Genomic DNA, 24741 nt, shown 5'->3' on the forward strand with positions numbered 1-24741 from the left:
CACAAGCGTTGGAGTTTGGTCCCTCTTTTACGTCTTTTTGGAATTATTTCATTTTGTTTCATTTATTGCTTTGTTTTGTTTTGTTTCGTCTTGTTGGTTGTTTGTTTTTGTCTCATTTCATTTGATTTCAGTTTAAGAGTTATCTTGCTTAACATTTATTAACCACGTATTTGTTAGTGTCAATAACACAAATTAATTTGGAACTATTGCAATTCGTTTTTCATATGACTAAGCTGAAAAACGGTATAGTTGTTTTTTTCTTTTTTTTAATATAGATATGATAGTAAATTCAGTGAGTTTCCTCTTTCAAAGCATTTATTCATATTTAAGCATTTTTTAGGATCAATTGGCCACAATTTAAACCTACGAATGTGTAACTGCTTTGCTTTTTAATTTTCGGAATTCCTACTTCAAAATCTTTAAACGAATGAAATACATGTAGATCCTTTGGTGTTAAATGCAGGATAGTCGATGGAGATGCCTATTTCTTTTTCTTGCAAGGGAAAATTCTTTTTTTTTATCCCATGCAATACGTCGCTAGAATAATTGTTACGCGTGCTAAATGACCAATGAAAGTTACACAAAACCTTCTACTGCTTCGTAAGTTACATTTGTACCTGTACATCATAAAAAAAAAGAAAACACGATATCAAAACAAAAATTCACCTGTGTGACGTCAAACATCTGATGTAAAAATAATCTTATTCAACCAGTAACGGACAAATGTTTTTATATGTTATGTTTAAAAATGAAACCCACTCCAAAATTGAATACATATATAGCCATCAATTAAAACAGATAGCAAGATGAATGGTAGTAATATTCAAATGCAGTACCGTTATTTATTTGACCGTTAAATGCTCGTGATAGTAGAGGTATCCATGCTGTCGATGAAAATGCAAAAGGTTTGATGAATAGAATAATTTTGTGCAGTGAAGTATATAAATTTGAACCAATCATTCTTTGTTGTTTAAGATGTTTCACATAGTGCCATCTACCTATATAAAACAAGCTCATTTTAAAGTACATGTATGTCTTCAGTTTTAAAAGTGTGTAAGGGTTATTATTATCATTCATTGATAAACTCAAACCAATATACACTTGAGGGAAATTTATTCAAACAATATAAATGTCAATACAATAAATCAGTAAAGCATTTAATAGTAGTTATCGTAGTAATTGTCATAGTAATCTCCTCCCCATTGGGACCAACCAGTTTTTCCTGCAGTTTTAGGGATAACTTTGCCACCAGCTGACCAGGCAGCCCATGCTGATTGACTGGCAGTTTTCTGAGCAGTAGGGCCGCCAGTGCCAGTTTTATTTAATGTTGTTACAGCAGCTGGACCTTTAGCAGTCCAAGCTGACCATGCAGTTTTACCAGCTGTTGCAGTTTTGCTAGCAAGTGCGCTTTTGAGTAAAGGAGCGACTTTTGGGTTAAGGGCGGCCCATGCAGCCCATGTGGCTGAGGCTTGCTTATTTCCAAGACCGGTTGCTGTCCAAGCTGCCCAAGATGCAGCTGTTTTTCCGGTTCCTGCAAGTGTGTTTCCGGCTGTTGTCCAGGCGGCCCAAGATGCGGCGGTTTTCCCGGTTCCTCCAAGTTTGTTACCGGCTGCAGCTGTCCAAGCTGCCCAGGCACTTTTGGTTGCTGTTGTTGGTCCACCCTTTGCGCTCCATGCAGCCCATGCCTTCACTTCTTTTTTGATTGCAGATTTTTCTATAAAAAAATATATCTTTTCAATATAGTAACAATGTTATGCCTTAAATGTTTCTGAACAAAACAAATTTGTCATTTTAAATCTCGGAGTGATTTTTCGTTACTTAAATATTAATTTTTACTTCAATAAAATTGTGTACAATTTGTTATTTGGCCACACCAAAACATCTTTTACATTTTGACTTGTTTATAAACACATCCCAAAATATATTAGATAATAAAAGGATATGCAGATGTAGTTTCATCACAACTGTTGATTAGAAATTCTCTTTATATGTATACAGTTTATCTACACCTACCCACATCGCCTATTTTGTAACTTCCTGTCTTGTCAAATACGATATGCAAGGTTCCTGAGAAGAGAGTAAACACATATGATAGCAAATGGTTATACTGTGTAATGTACTTCGTACATCTTTTAACATTAAGTAGTTTTTTTAAGAGTGCTTTGGTGTTTTCTGTAGTTCTTTGTACACAGTAAATATTTTCACTATATTTTCACTTAACAGTTTTGTAAACTGTTCACCTTGCTTTGTTGTGTTTGGGGGCTTTTCTACGTACTTTAGGTTTGATAAATGCCTTCTCTTTTTTAGTTTTCATCTCTAACGTGTAATTAAGTAGTACTCAAGATAAGAATCATGCAAAATGTGATTCATTGTTGGAAAGCCTACATATTTTTATTATTGATAGTTTGTTTTAAATGCCATAGTAAACAGAAATTAACATTGCTTTTCATAAAAAGCGTGTTTTTAGGAGGAATCAAATATATAGAATGCACAGCATAATCCTAATTTAAGGGAGAGAACTCTTAAAGTGACACTAAAATTCAATAGAATCTGTATGATTTCAAATGTGGATTATGAAGAACAGACAGATTCGTAAGAATTATTAAACATGTTATCATACATGTTATCTTTTTTAGTTTTCATCTCTAACGTGTAATTAAGTAGTACTCAAGATAAGAATCATGCAAAATGTGATTCATTGTTGGAAAGCCTACATATTTTTATTATTGATAGTTTGTTTTAAATGCCATAGTAAACAGAAATTAACATTGCTTTTCATAAAAAGCGTGTTCTTGGGAGGAATCAACTATATAGAATGCACAGCATAATCCTAATTTAAGGGAGAGAACTCTTAAAGTGACACTAAAATTCAATAGAATCTGCAGGATTTCAAATGTGGATTATGAAGAACAGACAGATTCGTAAGAATTATTAAACATGTTATCATACAGATCTACAACGCAACTTAATAACAAAAGTAAAAATATGTAGCCTTTTTGGGGAGTATCACATATTACAGAATTTACATAATTCTTACAACGAATGATACTTAAACGCAATATGAAACGTAAAAATATAATTATCTGTCAACCAAACTATTGATTGGTTTCAAATTCATCGTATTGTACATGTATCTGAACATGTGCACTACTTTGCACAAAGTTGCAGTCTTTATAAAAATCAGACAGGAGGTAATTCATGCATGTCAAAAAACCCACCGAATTCACTTTCATTTCTTTTTCAGAAAAAGCTATAGACAATATAACCAGTCTTAGTTTTCCATTTGGGTATTGCGCTTTTGAGATAAATTTTATATAGATTGCACACGAAATTAGCACTTTGCAAGAGTTATTTTTCTTGATTTGGTTGGTTTTAGTGGGAGGCTGAATTGTATTTTCTCTAAGGTACTAACCTAAATACATAAAGGACTATTATCAAATAAATATATAACATATGTAGACCGAAAAAGCATCGTCTGTTCTGGGTTTTTCAACAGCATGAATCACCGTACAAGAGGCAGTGTCTTAACTTTATATAGACTGGCACTTAATTCATTATTTCATATTTGTTTATTCTTTTGTAAACTGGGTTTTCTATCTAGATTTGCAATGTACACAACATTAAGTTCAAATGAAGTTCTATTGTTGTTTTAGAAATCGTCACGTACCATCTTTTCCGTCTTTACCAGGGATGCCGTCTTTTCCTGGAATACCTAACAAATAAACATTACATTTTTAGGAGCAACCTATAAATAATAAGGCAGGAGGTGATATATGCATGGCAACCCACCAAATTCATTCAACATTTACACTGTAACGCAACATCACAAGTCTTACTTTTCATTCGGTTGTTGCACTTCTGAGGGAAAAAATACATAGATTTTAGAAGAAACCTTTTGCATTATTTGTCTTTCTTGATAGGATTAATATGGGTGGACGTTGGAAATATGGTTCTCTCCAATATACCGATATAAATGCAGAAAGGATTACAGTAACAAAAGTACGGTATATGTGTGTTTTATTGATGGATATGTTTTGCACCACAAAGCAACGATTTTCAAATAAATTGGCATTTAAATCTTATCACAAAAACAAGAGTACAGTACTAGCGGTAAATCATTAATTCAGGAAGACGCATTTTTGAACAGTTCGGTTGACTAAGTTCATTGCCATACATGGACTAATTGTTGTCCAAGAAGTTCTTTACTAAAGGGATTGTTATGCTTAATCAACATAAATTGATTTATTGTTGCCCTTAAAACTTTTCACTGGCCATATTCCTTATCAAGTGAATTTGTTATACAAGTCTATAGAATAGACAAGTTGCTCATATTAGAGAATTACACTTTGTTGACGTAACTAATGAAATACACCAGGGTTGTCTCTCTTTTACCACAAATTTGAATTTGCATAGTCAGGTTCGCAGGTTATGTCATTTTAAAACGTGGGCGCTTTATTTTGTCCCCATTTCCGCTTGGTCTGATCAAGAAATGACATTTTTTATTCTCTACGGTAAATTTTAGCAATTAGCATTTCCAACTGTGTATACAAAGGGAGCATTTTACTTTTATGAATTGGTATGTCTTGCTCTTTTCTATGGCCTCCAGCTAAGCTTATTTATAAAGGTTTTAAGTACTTCCGTGTTTAAGAATCATGCAAAATGTGTATTAGGTGTGGCACATGAACAAAAAAAACCGCAGAGATTTTGCTGCATTATCCAAGTATTTATACCTCATAAACTTGAGAAACAACGATGAAAGTGTTAAATTTCCCTTTTTAAGATATTGCTATGTCAAACTTAGTTGAAATGCACTAAGGAAAAATGGCAGGAAAATTTTCTCGCACTTTTTTCCTATGTAACAAGCAAAAAAATATCTACGTCACAGATGCTTCAGGATAAATATAAATAGTTTTTCAGTCTTTTTCTACAAGTATTGAATATACTTGAGGCGAAAAAGACCAAATTAAGAAAAAATATGTGTCATCCATTGCCTGATTTTTACATAGAATGGTACTTAATGCATTTTATTGTATAGAGTCCTGTCGCATATATTAGAAATAAATTACAGTATTTGATAAGATGTGTACATTATCGTGTTTCCACGGACAATGAGAAAAAAATGTGTAAGTCTATTATTTATATTTACCATTTCTGCCTGGTTGTCCTGGGGCTCCTGGTTTCCCTGGTAATCCTGGGGTACCAGCAGGTCCTTGATCGCCTGGTGCACCTTTATTTCCATGTACTCCTGGAACTCCTTTAATTATTCAACAAATGTGGACTTAAAAACAACTTTGTACTTCTATGGCACTATTTCTCGTCTTTATGATTCAACAATGAAAGACAAATAACCATTTTCACGAATTTTGTCTAGTGAACATATTCGCGGGTATCAATTTCCGCGGTTTGAAAGAATGATAAACTTTAAATAGTGTTAAAAATTAATTTAAAGGGTCTATTTCTTAAGCTTTTCTATCTACCAGGAAAATAGCGAAAATAGGTACACCACGAAAATTAATACGTTTACAGTTTTTAATCTTTGATGCAGGATTTTACAAGTTGGTGAAGTATTTAGAAAAGTACTTTACTGACTTCACAATTGTTCATCATTCGTTGTACAAATATCTTGAGTTCGACAAAGTCGTTGTTTATCGGGTTATTGTATGAAGTACTGAACTGGTTATACGATGTATGTTACAGTAAAGGGGTAAACTCATCTTACCTGGGGCGCCTGGACTTCCATCTTCACCTGGGTGTCCTGGTGTACCGTCGGAACCTGCGTCTCCAGCAGGTCCTTTATCTCCTGTTGGTCCTGTAAATTCACGCAGCAGTTAGGTTTTATTGGCGTACAATACTCAATAAATAAATTTACAAAAGAAACTGAAATATACAGAGCACAACAAGCATCACATGGTTAATTAAGTAGCAGTCTTTCTAGTAATCAGACAGAAAGTGATTCATGCATGTCGAACCTCACCACATTCAGTTTTATTTCTTTTTCAGAAACAGTTACTGATCACATAACCAGTCTTAGTTTTTCGTTTGGTTGTTGCACTTTTGAGATAAAAATCATAAATATTGTACATGAAATTTGCACTTTGAAAGAGTAATCATTCTTGATTCGGCTTCATTTGGTTGATTTCAATGGTAGATGAATGTATTATTTTCTTAAAAGCGCAGATCTGGATGCAGAAAAGATTGTTGTTATTGGAAAGTATAGCATAAGTAGACTGAAAAAGTGTCGTTTGTTTGGTGAGTTTTTCTTCACCATGAATCACTTTACCATTGGCACTGTCTGAACTTTATATGGACTGGTACTTAAAACAATCAGTAAATGTTTCGCGGAAATGGTGTACTCGATTCATTAAACATCAACATTTCTTTCTATATTATAATAGTAATGGGATTTTTGACAAATTAAAGCTCACACACTAAGTTGTCACACTGGTTGCATAAAGCAAACACCGAAACTGAGAGGGATAATTTTACATCATAAAACAAAAACCAACTTTGGTAACTAAAAGGTAAAACTTTTGAAGCACTTCAAATAGACAAGGTCTTTATTTATTAATGATATCACTATTACCTGGTGGTCCTGGGGGTCCGGGTGGTCCTGGTTCACCTGGGGTACCTGGTGTTCCTGGAGAACCTGGTTGACCTTGGCTGCCTGGACTTCCTGGTGTTCCAGGGTTTCCATGACTACCTGGAGTACCTGGGGTACCATGATAGACCTGGGTTGAAGGACTACTTGGTGGACTGTATACAGAAATTCCTGCATGTGAAAATAATTTCAATATTGGTCAGAAAACTAGCATATAATTGTTAACTGTAGAACGTTTTAACAATATAACCAAAACAGACAACAAGTTGTACTCTTTCAATGCATTGCAATAAATCGGAGAGACATATTTGCTACTTCTCTTATCAATTTAATGATTCATATTTAGGTTTTTAATCATAACTTATTTTACTTTTTTTTTTATCTTTGGGAGTAGTCGAATTTGTCAATGGGTTTATCGGACAGAAAACACAATTCACAACTGATAATCGTTATCAAAGGGCTTCAAAAATTGGGACAACGGTGAATTTCTTAAAGAACTACGAAGTTGCATTCGCTGTCGTGCTATGGGAATACCACAAAATTAGAAGTTAATATCTAACATTAAAAGCATTACAATCTAACATCATTTTGCCCAATTTACATATCCATCTTGGGGAGTCGAGATAATTTCGACGAAAATCGGACTGACGGACGAACAAGATATTTCCAATAAATCAATAAATCAACCGCTCATTGAGTGTGCTATAATATTGAAAAAAATTCACATGGTAATTATTTTCTTATGGGGATATGAATAGTTTTGTTATAAGACTGATTGTGGTCACATCTTAAGATTCCCTGTCTCACTAACGCAACTGTTAGGGTTATACAATAACTGACAGAAATAAAGTGATGAATTGGCCAAGTCTATAGTATTACCGGAGTCAGATGAGGATCCTGTTGAGTAGGAGTCATCATAGCTGACACCAGAGGAGCTGCTTGGGGAACTGCTTGGGCTGGAGGCTGTGTAAGAATCGTGGTATGTGATACCTACAATAAAAGTATTCATTTACTTAGCAAATATTTCATGATGCTTAAGATCAGTACGCGTATGCCATATGAAAGTTACTTGTTAGTCAATCCAATAAAATATCTGGACCGAATCGAACCTGAGCCCATGGAATTTTTGGGCGACTAACTGTTCTGACCAATTTAATTATTTGTTACATTATGCTTTTCCGATGTTGTTTACTCCGGAGTAATTATGTGGAAGAAACGAGCAAATCATACATAAGACGTCATGCTTTTATTTCGAAAGTGAGGCAGTATGTATAAATTTCCTGCCTGGCGGTCTATGACGTTGTATGGACTCGCTGAAAATCCAAATAGAGCGATATGAATATTTGTAGCATGGTTTCTTTATGTTGCGAACCATATGGTGCTAAACTATCCATTATATTATTATGGATATATTATTCGTTGTACAAACAAGACCGTTTAACCGTTCAAACCATTGAGGATACCCAACGTATGTTTACAAGCCTACCTGGAATACCTCCACTGCTACTGCTGCTGGAAGATGGACTAGACCATGAATCAGTAGAGGGACTGGACCAAGAATCTGATGAAGAGGAGTCTGTTGATGGTGATGACCAGGAGTACTCGTCAGTTGATGAGGAGCTGGAGGAGCTTGTTTTAGCTGTCAGTGTGTACCAAAATATTTATAACACAAGCTTTGACTATGTGAAATAAGACGTTTGCAGTGGATATAATCTTGTGAGTCATGCAACGTCCGGACGTGTCAAGTGCCTTTTACTTATTTTACGTTTCGTTGTAAAATTGTTTCAATAAGAAAACAAGCATACAGATTAGCTTTCAGAAAGCCGGTCTTATTATAACAGTATTAAAGATATTTTGAACTTTTGTTGTTCTCTTGTTATATTATTTCCATCTCAAATGATTTAACAAACACTATACTTACACTCGCATGTTTTACCAGAGTAACCGGCGGAACAGATACATTTAGGTCCATTTCCAGCTTCGTAACAGAATCCGTAATTCTTGCAGTAACCGTTACTACATTTATCTGTATAAATCAAGAAATCTAGTCAAGATGCTGCAAAATGACCTTGAAGAATGTGAACACCTCAAAAAGTTGGAATAAGTTGGAATGATGATATTAAAAGGCCGGTGATTCATTTCATTTTATATTCTCTTTTGATAACGTCGGAAAATTTTGGAAAAGCATTTTAGAAGTAACCAGTTAGAGAGATGTGTCTGAAGCTTTATATTAAGAGAACGAAGTTTTCATCCGGAAATAAAATTCTTGCTGGTGATTGGAGATTGGAGATTAATACTCAAAACGTAAAGTCAAAATCGACCTTGTCGAAATTTTAAATAGTCTTTAATGTATATATCATAAGATTTGGCTCCAAATCACAATACATATATTTTTTCATTAACAGCTTAAACTTTTTTTTTAAAATTGAATGTTGCTTATTATTTATTCTTTAACTCCATGAAAACAGATATATTAAAGTTAAGGAGACACATGAAAGGACACACATGTAAGGAGACATATGAAAGGAGACAGGAGACACATGTAGTGCCAAAAATATTTGTGTAGACAAGTACCTGCACTAGAGCTTGATGAAGATGATGAAGTATAGGTGTCGTCGGCTGGTGGGGAGTACGTGTCGGCTGGTGGAGAGTAAGTGACAGCTGGCGGAGAGTAAGTGTCGGCTGGTGGTGAGTAAGTATCGGCTGGTGGAGAGTAAGTGTCGATGGATGGTGGTGAGTAACTTTCTGCTGGTGGTGAATATGCTGGAACCAAAAATATCTACATGTACTTCGGATTTTGATCAATTTTGATGAATTTATTAAATATTTGAGGTGAGGTTCAAGGCTGTAGAAACCATGTTTGCAACTTAAATAGTTCCAGCTCTAATTAGAATAAGAAACACTACTCACAATTGAAAACTCATCTATCTAAAAAGAACATCGAGTTGTTCTTAACTTTCAAGGAAGATTTCTAAACGTTGTCGTTATTCCAACATTAGTTTTTTAAAAAATAATAATATTCTATGTTGTGAAGTGTCTCAAATTAAATGTCAATAAGAATAATAAACGATAGCCACGTTTAAAAGGTAAAAAAGGAACTAAATACAAATAAGATACGAATAAAACGTAAAAAACAGATTGATAAATGAATTGATAAATCTTTTTTTTAAATACAGACATGTATAACTCTCGTTAAGCGTTTGATTGAAGTTGTAATGTTTAACACTTTCGAACTCTGCGGCCGATCTGGAAATTCCAAAAGAGGCTGGCATTTCAATGACTTCCACTTTTTGTTTTTGACTTGGGTATAAAATAAATAAATTTTACAATCATAAAGGCACAACTCCTCCATTTTATCCACCTCTTGAACCATCAAATCATTTTTTTTAATCGAAAAACCGGGAATGAGTTGCATTCAGGATATTTGTAACATGCGCAGACTGTACAGGGCGCCTTGTCGCGTCGTAGGACCAAAACACAACAGTTTTTTATAAAAGAAATTAATCATTCATTAGAAGACTTACTTCTCATACTGTGTATGTACTTACGTTCGTATTTAGTTGTGTCGGTACTAGAGTCGGCAACGTATTCCACAACACCTTCAAATAAAATTGTACCATCGGTATAAACATTAACATGTATAGAAGATCACATGACAAACATGGGAAATATTTTCGCAAATTTGGGTAAAGATAGCTTTATTAATACCAACTAAAGGAAGACTGCATGTACATGTACCCTAACCATATTAAGAACCATATTAATGAGAAATTTGTAAACAACTGACTAAGAATCCGCTTATATAGAATTACCGTTTCTTTTTTTTTTACATTACATGCGAATTTAAGTATTTCATAATTGTGGTTAAAGAGAGATAATCCTTGTGTACGAACAAACATCATGTTACGTTAATACACAAGTGTGTTACAAGTATTAGATACGCACGTTATTCCAGCAAATGGCCATTCTCTTTTATTATTCTTCCTGTACATCGATTTTTTTTTATTATAGATATATTCTTGAGAAATCGAACTGCAGTAATTGTTAGTAAACATTTATTTGGAATTTAGGATTCCTTTGGCATAATTAGTGAACTAACCGTGTTTGTTTATCTTTACTTTAGATGACCCGGATGTATCAGTCTGGGTTTGTTCTGGAAACAAAAATTGAATTAATTAATAGTATGTGTTTGTATTCGAAATTCGTCAAAACATCAGTGACTTTCTCAATAAACTGAAATGGAATCACAGATGTAATAATTCTATATTTTGCTTCTCTCCAATGGAAACTAATTTATTGGATGCAAGATGGAAATATATTCGGCCATATCAAATCGCAGGAGGAGCACTACGCGTTTCTGTATTTCTTTATCGGCCAGTACTAACTGTTTCTGCATTACTGGACTGACAAATACATACTTACAGTTTCTGTATTACTGGAATGACAAGCACTAAGAGTTTGTACATTTGCATTACTGGACTGGCATAACTTACAGTTTCTGCATGGCAGGACTGACAAATACCTACTAAAAGTTTCTCTATTCGTTGATTGACAAGTTCCCAAATGTATGTACTGACAGTGCCTGCATTACAGGAAGGACTGAAAAATATTTTCACTGTCTGGATTACAGAACTACAAAATACTTACAATGTCTGCATTACTACAGTGCCAAATTATTTCAATGTCTTCATTAAAGGACTGCCATAAAAGTACAGTGTTTGCATTACCGAACTGACAAATACTACATTTGTATTACAGAGTTTGAATCACCGGATTGACGAATACTTACTAACAGTTTCTGTATCTCCAGATGTGGAAACTACTTCAGAAGTCAATGACCCTGTTTGATAGGTTTTGTCTGTTCCTGAGCTGGTGTCAGTTGATGGAGCTGGTACATATGTAGTGGTGTCAGTTGATGGAGCTGGTACATATGTAGTGGTGTCAGTTGAAGGAGCTGGGACATATGGTTTAGTGTCAGTTGATGAACTGGTGTCATACTGAGTTTGTTCTGTAATGAAATAGTACAAATACTGGGTCTGATTTTATAAAGAATCTAAAATTGAGCTATTTTCCTCAAATATTTGAGAACAAATCTCAATCGAGATTCAATGCAACAAGGGTCTGAAGATAAATGTATTAACAGAAACGAAAGTACAAATTGTGAATGTCAAAGTTGTCATTGACGCCACTTTAAAAATGAAAATCCTTTTAGATTCTAACAAGGTACATTATTCTGTGTTGGCATGTAAGGAAATGTTCTTTTCCTATGCTATTTAACAATTTATATCATTATTAATTTTTATAGTGTTTGATACAGTCATTATATTGATAAATGGTTGTGCTATAATACAGCACATTACTTACCAGCTTATGCCAAAATACAGAACATTACCTACCAGCTTATGCTGTAATACAGAACATTACCTACCAGCTTATGCTGTAATACAGAACATTACCTACCAGCTTATGCTGTAATACAGAACGATGCGTATTTTTTCATTGTAGCAACACTAGATACGTACGATGCGTCAACTTATTGTCGTGTGCAATTCAAAATAATGCAGCTCCTCCTGTTTATATTGTCTTAGCCGATTTCTAAAAGGAAACTTACAATTTCTTACAAATTTTTTTCTAGTTTGTTTTGTTGTTTTATTTATCAACATGAGTTCAGAGATTAAGAGACACGGGTACTTACTGTTCCAAATCGCCTGATGTAGAGATACGGGTACTTACTAACTGTTTCCATACCGCCTGATGTAGAGACGACGTCTGACGTCATTGATCCTGTTTGGGTGGCGACTTCGTCAGTTGAAGGACTTGAAGCAACATATGGAACGTCCACTGATGAACTTTGTGTTTGTTCTGGCATAAAATAAGACAATGGTGAGGTCATAAATGTACATATGTTATTTGTAAAATAAAATCAGTATGTAAGATGAACTTGTGGGCATCAGTCAGTACGTTTTCGTTTTCTAGATCTAGACGTGTTTTAAACACCTTAACTCCTTTCATTATGCAACATGGAACTCAATCCCTGGAAATTGGTAGAAAACATGTTATATACATGAACTTGTATGAACTTACTGACTGTTTCCATATCGCCTGATGTAGAAACGACATCAGAGGTTACTGATCCAGTATCATATGGTGTGGCTGATGATGAACTGGTATCGACGACTGGTACATCAACGGCTGTGTCAGTGTATGGAACGTCTACAGAAGAACCGGTTGATGATGTTCCTGCAGCTTGGTCGGTGTATGGGACGTTGACGGAGGAACCAGTTGATGATGTATCTACGACTGGAGCTGGGTATGGGTTTACGGTTGGGGTATCCGGAACGTAGGATGGGGCGGATGGGGCTGAGTATTTCTTTCTTGGTCCTTTTGGTCCGTGACGGACTCCGTGAACAGCGCACACTGTATAAAAATTGTACGTACAAGAATTAAAAGTGTAATGATATGCGTTGCATTTCAGGCGAATAAATGTCATTATACATATAACTCTCATCTTCAGAAGTTGTCTTACCTGGTATGCATTTACATTTTATCCACACACATTTTTATTCGACTTATATATTGATATACTTTTTGTAAGGGACATAACTCTTGAAATCAGTGACATGTTTGTATCATTCAATTTCACCAAAGCCTATCAAGCTTTCATTTGGAATAGATTAAAATCAGTCTAAGTTACTTTGATGCTTACATGAGATTGATGTGAAATGTTGAATACAAACGTTCCAATGATTTGTAAGAGTTGTGTCCTGTTTATTAAATTGAAATACATTAGATAATAGTAAAATATTACCCATATATTGTATTAAGTACAAGTTCACATAAAATTCAGACACTACCAATGGTAAAGTGATCCATGGTAAAGAAACACCCACCAAACAAATGGTGCTTTTTCAGTCTACATATGATATACTTCCACAAAACAACATTTTCTGCATTCAGATCTGCACTTAAAAGAAAATCATACATTCATCTTCCACTGAAATCAACCAAATGAAGGCAAATCAAGAACGATAACTCTTCCAAAGTGCAAATTTCATGTACAATATATATAATTTTTATCACAAAAGCGCAATAACCTAATGAAAAATTAAGACAAGACTCGTTATGTGATCGGTAACTGTTTTTGAACACGAAATAAGACTGAATTTGGTGGGTTTTACACATACATGAATCACCTTCTGTCTAATTTTTAGAAAGACTGGTACTTAAGTTTATCAATGTCATTGTATTATGAAAGACATGAAATTCATACTGGAACTCCTATGATGGGAGTGACTGCACAGTTGTTACATCTTCACAAGTGTACAAAATGTAGTGTCGAAAAATTTTTTTCTTAAATTTAATTTATCTAATTTTATAGAACATGGAAATATACCTTCACAAGCCATAGACACGACATCATCCAAAATCTTAGCTAGTCCATCGAATGTTGCGGTTTCGAACACGTAAGATGGGTCAGTTGCTATATTCATCAACTCAGATTTTTCATATTTGTTTCCGACACCAATCACGACGATTTGTGCTTTGTACTTTTTCTTCAGTTCAGCAGCTGCAGTTTCTGGGTTTTTATATCCAGCATTATTCTTTCCGTCAGTCAGTAGTATAACGATGGGTTGGACTTCCCCTCCTCGAATCTTTTTAAAGGTGTTTGTAGCAATGTACTGTAAAATTAAAACATTACAATAACCGACTTTAAAAATGATTCCCATAATGTGGCTTACAAGACCTTTAGTGGATTATTTTTTGCTTGTAACCTCCAACGAAATGTAGTTTCAATCTCCGGGTCTTATGAATCCGCTACTGCATTTTGTATCAAATGATCAGTAGAACAAGGGGCTATGGATGGGAATTTCGAACTTCATTTGATTACAATGGAGATTAATAGAGAAGTGGCGTCATCGATTTGAAGTGGATTTTAAGCATAAATGCCTCAATATTGTTCTGTGGTAATTGACGTACATAATTCGGAAGGGAGTTCGTACGATTACCAAAGACAAAGAGCGGGTATTTTAGAAATCTTGTATATTCTACTTGGTTTAAACATTATTAAACATCCTTACTTGAAAGTAGATAGTTTTGTTCTTCATAACCAAAACATGTTATCCCATTACGTTTACACGGGCGAACGAGCTCTTAATAGATACCATTTCTTTAACAGATTTTACTTACATCCAATCCGTCACCTATGGCAGTCGCCCCACCATTACTCGTATTCATCCTATCTATAGCATCGTGTAGATCCTTTAAATTTGTAAAGTCACCAAAACCGAAGTGTTCACGTACTCTGTCGGAGAAGAGCACAGCGGCAAATTGTGTTCCATTATCTTCACCGATGCGATCGAATCTTCCCATGGCAGCTTTGATAAATTCTTTCATCTTTGGATAATTTTCTTTGCTGTCCTCGCTGATGCTAGATGAGTCGTCGAACAGGAAGGCGATGTCGGCATTTCCATCACAGTCAACCTCGCATACTATAAAAGTAAATTTTTAAATTAATTTTGAACATTTGATTTTTTTTCAACTTTTTGGATACCCCCTTTTGTTAGCAGATTTTGTTATATGTAACATCCTGCAATATTTTGATTAAATGAACAAATGAAACCATTTTACTGCAAACAAGTTGTGGATCTTTAGATATGTGTGGTAAATTCTAAAAATTAAAATCACTCTTTTATCCCAATAAAATAAATCTCCTGATATTATAAAAAGAACAATAGTGATACTTGGACTTCTTCTGCAGATCATAACTACAGTGTACCAATAAAACGTACGCATGTAAGCAACATTAATACAGGCGTATAAACATAATGGAATCTGTTCTGTGAAACAAACAGGGATCAGTTAGAAAGATTGAGTTAATATTTAAGATGTCTGCTTATCTAAATTAGATACATTCCGCTTTCGGTTTCTACAAGCTTACTTTATCTGATTTTTTTGTTAGTGTAAATTGTCGCAGTCCTTTCATAATATAAACCAGTGAGTAAAATATACCTGTCTAATGTTGATCATACATTTGTCTACTTCGATTAACCAGTTCACAAAGACGTAGGAAGCAAAACTTACTGGTATTGTTTTTGATATCGAGACACGAGGCCTTACCACGAAAATGTGAAAATTATTGGTACGACATACCGTACCTGTCAAAATTATTGGTACGGTCGGAGCAGTACCAACATAACCGCTTCCTACGCCAATAATTCATACCTTCACAAGCCATTTGTACAACTTGATCAATAAGAGTCTTAAGCTGTGTAAAAGAGGTACTGGTCAGAACGTAGTCTTTGTGTGAGGCCAATTGTTCAAGTTCTCCCTTTGCGTCACCGGTAGTAAAATCACTTCCAACACCGATGCCGATTATGGTAACGTTTTCTCCTTTCAGTTTATTAGCCCACGTAAGTGGTGGAGGTTGGGCGTTATTTTTACCATCAGTTAGAAGAATGACGATTTTCTGACGTTTTGTGCCATCTCCGCTTGATGTGAAAGAGTTCTCTGATACATACTAAAACAAAAATGAAGATCATGTCAAATACATGTACATGTAGGAAAAAGTACAAATATACTCTACTGCAACCACATTTAACCCGTCTTTGGTCTAAAACAAAACTTGTTATGTCCCTTACCCTAGATCTACCTCATTAAGTTACAAATGTATTATTTATCAGTTATGTAATTTAGATGAAAATCAATGTGTTATGTAATTCAAGTATAGGATACCACATATATATGTAAGTTAGACAAGTAAATCAGTTCATAAAAAAAATATGTGTAGGCGGAACATGTTTTGGAACTTTGTAAAATTAACTACATCGATCAAAACTTTTTTAGAAAACTTTATTTCTTGTTCGTCACGAGTTCAATATACATATGTATTTATAGAGAATGCTTTGGGGGATCCACCGATATTGTAAATGTTGACATTTATCCGAAATGGGTTCAAATACGACGGATTATAACTAAATGCATATTATATACTGAATATTACTTGTCAAAATCTGTATCACATGCTGTATGAACTCGAGAGACCTATATCACCCCAAGGGCCTTGGGGTGATATAGGAGTCTCGTGTTCATACAGCATATGATACAGATTTTAACATGTCATGTTCATTATATCATATTTTAATGTAATTTTAGTATGGTTTGTGAAGGGGTGCGATGTAGACGATTTTGGACTTAAGCAAACACTAATAATGCGTGTATAAAATAAGTTATATTTTAGTCTAAATATATGGTATATTTAGATAAAACACACCTGTAGCCCAGCACCAATGGCTGTCTGTCCACCATTGGTAGGTTGGATTTTGTCAATGGCTTTCAGAATATCTTCTTTGTTCTGGTATTTGGTCAGAGGGAACTGTTCCGTTACAGTGGCGGAGAACATTACCACACCGAATCTAGTACCTCCAGGCCCGACACCGTTGAATTTGGTGACAATGGTCTTCATGAAGTTTTTCATCCTTGTCGGATTTTCCTTGTCGTCGGCAGTAATACTAGACGAGTCGTCGAACAGGAACATAATATCAGCTTTAGCATCACAAGTTCCATCGTCTGAAATTTAAGAGCCAATGGTAAAAAATTCATTTTATCCATGAAAAAAAAAATAACACGTGGTTTTTGTCATTTCCCGCCGGAATAAAATGTATAATATATCTCTTAAACAAAAAAAAATCCTGCTAATGTTCAAAAACAGTTTACATTATTTAATTATAATGAGATGTTCAATACAATGAAAAACTTACATTTGTTTGAGTTTTACGTTTATACAAGTAATGCATTTAATATTTTTGAATAGAATTTCGCAAATGTCTGTTTTATACATTAATTAGCAATAGAAAAAAAAACTTGCCTGAGTCGATATTATTTTGTAAATGGGGTACTTGCTTATGAATTCTGGAAGTGAGGTTAAATCGAAATTTAAAACTAAAAACAATATATAATTTAGTTTATATACTTACTATAGCCGTGACTGTGTTCTGAAATATAGAACACAGATTAATTTACATTATTTAATTTTAATGTGATACATGTACATGTATCGATAATGGTGATTAGAAGGCATATTTAATACATTGGAAAACTAGCACTTGTTTGAGTGTAAAGTATAACGATCTTGAAATCACTACATGTGTATACATTAGTGTTGGAGTGTCTATCATCCACATGTATATTATGCTTACATATGCATGTACTCGTTGATTTCCGGTTCCGGCTCCTGGATTTCTTTGCTTGGTATTTGTCTCTTGGGCTTAAGCCTTTCTGACTTGTTTTAATCATTGTCATTGATTTTACTTACATTGTATGCGATAAGTTTTGATTAATTCCATTATAAAAGAACAATTTTTATATGGCATTGTTTGTGTTACATGTATATAGAGGAACGTATTTAACAGATTTATATTTTTATTGACTTTGGTTCAAACAGTTTATGTAACTTTTTCGTGCCTTAATTCCATAGCAAAATCCAATGAACATTTTTTTGCCAAGACGTTAATTGTTATGTGATACATGTAGAATTTACAACGTTAAACCGTTATCAAAGCTTATCAAGCTTTCATTTGAAATAGAATGAAGTAAATTCGAATTACTTCGATGCTTAGATAAGATTGATGTAAAATACTTTATACAAAACGTTCCGATGATATGTAAGAGTTATTTCCCTTACCCTATGTCTACCTTCTTAAGTCAACATAGATTTCACATTTCCAGATAAGACTGATTTCTAATATAGACAATACTGGCTTCCTACATACCTGTTACCTTATGCTTTACTGGTACAATTACTATAAAAAGATAAAGTTATAAATGTATTACAAACTAAACAACCACCTTATATTAACATGCAATGATGGATTAAGGGGCATGTCAATGGAGAGCCCGTCGAACCTACTTTCAATATTTAGTCTTCGCCAAGGCATGCTTTTTGATGTTTAGAAGTTAAATGGAACTTAAATAAAAGTTCATGCTTAATTTGGAGAAATTGCAAAATTAATTCAAATATCAAACGCAAAACTAGTGGCAATACAATTAACGGACTATTTTGACGTAAAGCACTACATGTACTTACCAGGTTGGTATTCTCCACCGCCTGAAAAATGAATATATAATTTATATAATGAAAAAAAAATATAAGAGCGTTGTTATTTTCCGACGCAGTCAGTATAGTTTCGCTTTTTACCCTTTGACCTGACAGACGCTTCTCCATGGAAACGCAAGTCACCTGATCGCAATTCTATTTCCTGATTGGCCAAATACCGATAAGTTAGTGGCGTTCGAAAAAGTTGTATTGGAAATTATTAGTAAAAAGAAGAAATTTTACTGCGTCTTTTTAAAGATAGTACTTGTTTTTTATTTGATTTTTTTCCGAGTGTGTAATCTTGTCACTACATGTATGTAGTACATGTGCATGTAGTACAAATGTGAATCCAGTAGTAAAGAATCTAGAAACATACTACATAAACTAAGTAGTGTCATATATTTTTTAAATTTATACTAAGAGAAAGAACACAACAAAAAACCCAGAAAAAATAAGTAGATTTTGCTCATCTTCCGACGCTATGTTATTATCACCAGCAATGTCATTGCTTTCTTTATTTTTCGTCTCTCGATAGTTTTTTCTATGTCTCTCGATAGTTTTTCCATGAAAGTCTATTCTAAATGAAGTATATGAACTCTTACCTGTGCTAATTTTATAAGGTGTGGCGTGCATCATACCTGTAAATTAAAACGAAAACAAAAACGATTGTTTAAGTTTTAGTTATTGAAAATCAAAGATCGAAGATAAGACCCTTGTCATATTGTATTTCATAATTAAGATTTGTTTATTAACCAGGGTGTAAGCACATTATCTGGTTTGTGTATGATTAAATCTTCAATCTAATTCTCTGGTTATGTTCAAACTCTTTTGTCAAATTCTTTTGGTTTTATCCATCTCATAGCATTGCTATGTTTTGCCTAGGTACCTCCACTTTTTAATAAATTATATCTAAAAAAAGAACGCACTGACCCGTCAATTTTTTCTCTTTATATTATTGTAGCATAAAAGATCTTAAGAGATTTCACAACCCTTTGAATTCCTTATTATTCTTAAACACAGAACATCCTTATATATGGTAATAATCTGAATCAGGAATATCTGAATTAACATTACAGAAATTTTAAAAGACATGTTATACAATCCGTGTACTAGTAAATTGATCGGAATCTGATTGGATAGGGACACATCCTTACCCATCCCATAAAGATAAGTGTTGCTAAACCATATACCCGGGTGTGACTAACCATTTTCCCGTTGAACATCGTTGTAAAGCACTAAAAAGCTTCAAAAATATCACCGAGATTTAAGTTCCTAATTTAGGTGTGACAAACATGATTGAAATATTCTCTAGCATTTCCAAAGTATCGTTGTTCTAGTATATCTGATAGTTATGCTTTTGTGCACGGACTGCAAACTATCACGTAGATATGACGACTTTACATGTAATATCAAAGTATGGTGCCAAAATCAAAATTATTAGGTCTGTATATATGTATATGTACATGTAGATAGTTTTTCAGTCCGGACATATTAGCCACATGTTTCGACAACTTAACATCTAATCAAAAGATGCTTTGGTACAATAGACTTTCATGATTGAAATATTTAAGTAGTCAACCAATGTGGCCAAAACCTCCTTCAAAGGATGCAAAAATGTAAAGAAAGCAAGTGTGTTCCACATTTTGCTCCATTTGGGCTAAGGTTTCCATGTTTTATGTTGATAAACAGTTTTGTTGCTGAGGTACGCTTTTAGTTATATAACATTTCCAATATATTTATCTATGTTGATTACACCAAGTTTATTTTCAGGGTTGAGCTTCATATATACCCCTTTGTCTTGTAAGATAAGAGATGCATGTATATTGAATTAAAACGGTTAAATGATATGATGAGTGCGGATGCATCAAGTGTCAACGTATTTCTGTGTTAGTGAAAGGATAGAGTACACTTGTTGACAATTGCATGTACATGTACATAAATGAAGCCACATGTACACATGTATGTTGTTTCAAATTATAATTCTTGGGCGTTTATTAATTTATAACATGTTTCTATTTGCTTCCTGCCTGATAATTATTGTTGCCTATAGTTTGCACTGATTTCCGAAGATTTTTACTTCCTAGAGACATTATTCAATTATGACAGCTAAGTGCATGCTATATCATATTTTATGGAAATTTAATGATTAAAATAAAGATATCATACGAGGCCAACGGTCGAGGTCGATATCTCGTTTAAGTATCCCATGGGCATGCACTAATCTGCAAAGATTGCTTTGTTACATTTTTATGTAAAAAAAAGTAAGACTTTCCCATTCTGTAACTATTTATTGCTATTGTTGAAACTAGCATTTTGGTATACAATAAATGTGGTCGAGTCAAATGGAATACCGTGCAACCATTTTTAAAATGGTAACTTCAATGTACGAAATATAATAATTGCTTAATTTAAACATAATTTTTATTTATTTGCTCAAAACTACAAGCACGGGGATAGGATTTAAGTTACGACAACATTGTGAATTTAGCTATTACCATGTATGTACTTTTTATTTTTAAGTACGTGTACGTAGTAAGCAGATTAATCACGTCTTTAAGTCACTTGAATTAAGAATTGATTGTTGTATTTAATTAGATATCAATATGAATTCTGATCCAACGTCGAAAGGTCATGTTATACAAATATTGTATATTAACATATCTTTTGTTACCATGTGTTGCATGTGTATTTCTACAGAAATTATTTTGTTCAATTTTCCAGATCGTTAAATATACTTTTAGATCTAAAATTAATCCTTATCCATACATAATGCATTTTCTTTTATAATCACCGTTTCATTATTGCATTCGTGACGACCATGGGTCTTCTTGAATCGTTGAGGCAGAATGCATATGTTACGTGTATTTATGTAGAGCGGTTACTTTTACACGTAAAAATAACAGTGCAGAATGATTTAAAATTGATATTATACATGCTACTGTGGACTAAAAACATTAAAATATAGTGGATCCGTGAAGAAAGGTTGATACACAAAAACTAACAGTCGATCTCTTTTTATCCAAAATGAAAAGAGCAAACAAATAAACCACCATTTAAGAAATACCATGCAAACTCTTGTGATCAAGTTAAATTCTTGAGAGCGATAACCGTTAAAATATTTCTAGTATTTAATGCATAGGGAAGGACTATCTCTCTTTGGGAATTTTTATCTGTTCTCCTGTTCGTAAAGAGTAAGAAGTTACGGTTGTTAAAAACGTAAATTTTGTTATTTACCTTCATAAATGAATTATATGGAACTTTATCGGATTTTTCTATTGGTAAGAAATTTTATTGGCTTGGATTTAAGCCTCTTACAATCCCTATATTACGGCACATACATGTACATGTACGAGTCAGTTATAAGGCAATAGGAGTTAACACAGAACTTGTCTTTGTCAGAAAGTACATGTACGTTCTTTTATAATGTAAAAAAATCAAAGCTGGCAAAATTGGCCAATATACAAATTCTAGGGACCAATTTGTATTTATGAAAGAGCTCGTTTCGCTCGAATGTTTTTGAAGGTTTTCTATTATTTTAAAGCATTTACTGAAATTAATAGATGTAAATGAATGGAATTAACAATATTACCGAACTGATTAAATCTAGAAATAACCAGAAGGACTAGTCAAAAGGACAGTTCGTATAACAAAAGGTCAATATAAGGGTAAAAACCAGAAAGTTGGAAACCAGCTCAATGGTCCTGACTTGGTTCAGGCATTTCAACAGACAGCATGTATGTGGGTTGCGAAAAATAGACGTCGTTCGTTAAAAAAGAAGTAAAAGAGGTCTTTATGTAAAAAGAAAGTATAAGAAAAGTTAATTTAATATCAAATTAGGAACACAAACAGAAAATTATGCAAACTCTTGAAGTAGTTTTGCTTCGACATTTGTTTTTCTTTTTGGTTTTGCTTTGTTTCGTTTTGTTTTTGTTTAAATTGTCTTTTATGTTTTACGTTAACTATTTTCAGTCGTCGGTCTTTTTTTTCAAATTTTAGGATCAAACAGATTTGTACAAAAACAACACACTATCGCCGTAATCAGATGCAACTTACCAAAAATATGACGAAATACATTTTGAGACATACGTGTAAACGAATGTCAATAGCAAGCCAGAAAAAAAATGTTCTACAGACTTATGAGGATTTATTTAAAAAATACTTTGAATTTTGTACTTAACTTACCAAATATAATACAAAAACTCGCATCATTATGATCTGTTTACTTTTACACAGAAAACGACACATTTTGGACAAACTACGAGATATTACATATTTAGATGTACATGTAACAAATGGATGATTTAACACCTGGATAATCCTGCATTGCGCATTTACCGAAATACAAATTACTCACCAATTTTCAAAGATTCTTGAAAGACATAAAATTACAGACATCAAGTCTCAGCCTTAGAAATATCACTATAGATTCCGAAAACAAATGATATGTTTGTATCCAATAAAAAAATATTTGAAAATCTTACTCATTGTGCTGGCATGGTGGACTAAAGCCAGCAGTAAAGTTCCTGCAAACAGACACCACTTCATGGTCAAGCTTGTGTGGCTCCTTTCCCTCAAAGGACTATATCGGAAATGACTGCGTTTATATACCTCTTTGCTATTATGTCGTCACTAGAAACGTCACATTATTTGCCAGAACCTGAGGAATTACCGGGGAGAGTGTAACATTTGTATAGATGCTTTATTTGACAGGATTTAGTATAACATTAGTCCTTTTGTAAATAATATTTAATAAAACACGACGTTGACATGTGGTTTTCTGTTGTTTTTTTTCTTATGTACTTTTGTTTTGATGAGTATTTTGAATTGAGAAAATAAGCGAAACAATGGGAAAGTATTGTTGATGTAAAGGTCAATATTCGAAGCATGCTACCTGTAACTCAGGTGCAAAAAAGTAATATTTTAAATGTATTCCAGTTTAATTCTTTTCATCAGCGAATAATGGTTTGCTGCTTATGGTGAGGATCTTTTTTTTTGTTCTTATAACCACATGACTACAAACAAATGATTTTTTTTTCACGAGACCTGATTTGCTTAACCTTTCTACTTAAAACAATGTCTATTTGAATTTCAAAATTTGTTGTTGTTGATGTTTGTGTGTGCGTCTCTGTGTGTGTGTGTGTGTAAGGGGGGGGTATTTCGTTTTGTTTTTTGTCTGACCGGCAAAACTCGTCCCCCTCTCTTTTCAGTCAAATTACCAAAATCATCCTTCTCGTATTGATCTTACTGTAGGTGTAAATGTAGAGCAAGAACATTCTCCTTACGACCTTGTATCATTCATATTACGTTTGGATTTGTTGAATTAGAAATCAATATCGTTCAAAGGTGTAGCCTGGAATGGTGCTGTGTGCAAATCGTCACGGAATCGAAATGTAAACTGCCTTGACGAGTTTGATAGGATTTGTGAATAACTTACACACTTAATAAAGGCAACAATCTACCGGAACTAAGAACGTCAAACCATACAACCTCTAACAAAAACAGGGAAGTGGGAGTCTTGTGGAAAGTTAGTGTGGAACATTTATTGACAGTAAGTCGAATTCACATTTCTTAAATGGTCAAACAGAATAAAATCCATATGAGAAATTTTCGGCTGCAATTTTGGTGATATTAAATTAGATTGAAATGGTTTTGCTGTTATAGTACTTTTGTTTGGTTACTTTTTGTGCAGATTTAAAACTAGTAGAAAGCACCTTTTCATGTGAGAAGGTGTTTTTTATTGGAATAAAGCTAGTTTTGTACAGAAAAAAAAATAGAAGCGACCAGCCGAGTCCCACAATCTCAGTTTCCGTTATATCGATGATGCCTCCATTATATCTGAATACTCCTGACCTCTACATCAAATGACCAACTGCTGCACACTAGCCTCCTTGATACCCATACCTCACTTTTTAACATAGATGACTCTTTCACAGTACAGCTAGGATGCAGCCATATCAGCTGCTAAAACAGCCGTATGTTCATCTTTTGTTGCTATCTCACCACTACAGAAGTTTCATAATCGTGATTGATCACAACTGATTCATATGTAGTT

General features: G+C 33.8%; 1 protein-coding gene across 1 annotated transcript; it reads right to left on the reverse strand.

Annotated features, from left to right (window-relative positions):
- Positions 1–1096: 1096 nt before the first annotated feature.
- On the reverse strand, positions 1097–23299 carry LOC148597440 (uncharacterized). The gene is made up of 24 exons (XM_088564402.1): positions 23171–23299; positions 19292–19327; positions 18681–18701; positions 18367–18396; positions 17572–17589; positions 16869–17164; positions 15821–16115; positions 14786–15087; positions 13992–14277; positions 12683–13015; positions 12332–12460; positions 11388–11606; positions 10698–10751; positions 10147–10197; positions 9173–9361; positions 8520–8624; positions 8085–8237; positions 7478–7588; positions 6584–6769; positions 5720–5809; positions 5147–5254; positions 3668–3712; positions 2014–2067; positions 1097–1714 (listed from the first exon to the last, which is right to left on the reverse strand). Exons 1-24 carry the CDS (start codon positions 23232–23234, stop codon positions 1158–1160), a joined length of 3732 nt encoding a protein of 1243 aa, XP_088420528.1. The 5' UTR covers positions 23235–23299; the 3' UTR covers positions 1097–1157.
- Positions 23300–24741: the final 1442 nt, after the last annotated feature.

Source organism: Perna viridis, chromosome 15 (assembly GCF_037379345.1).
Source record: "Perna viridis isolate PV_CMFRI_1.1 ecotype Kerala chromosome 15, ASM3737934v1, whole genome shotgun sequence".
Lineage (NCBI taxonomy): Eukaryota > Metazoa > Mollusca > Bivalvia > Mytilida > Mytilidae > Perna > Perna viridis.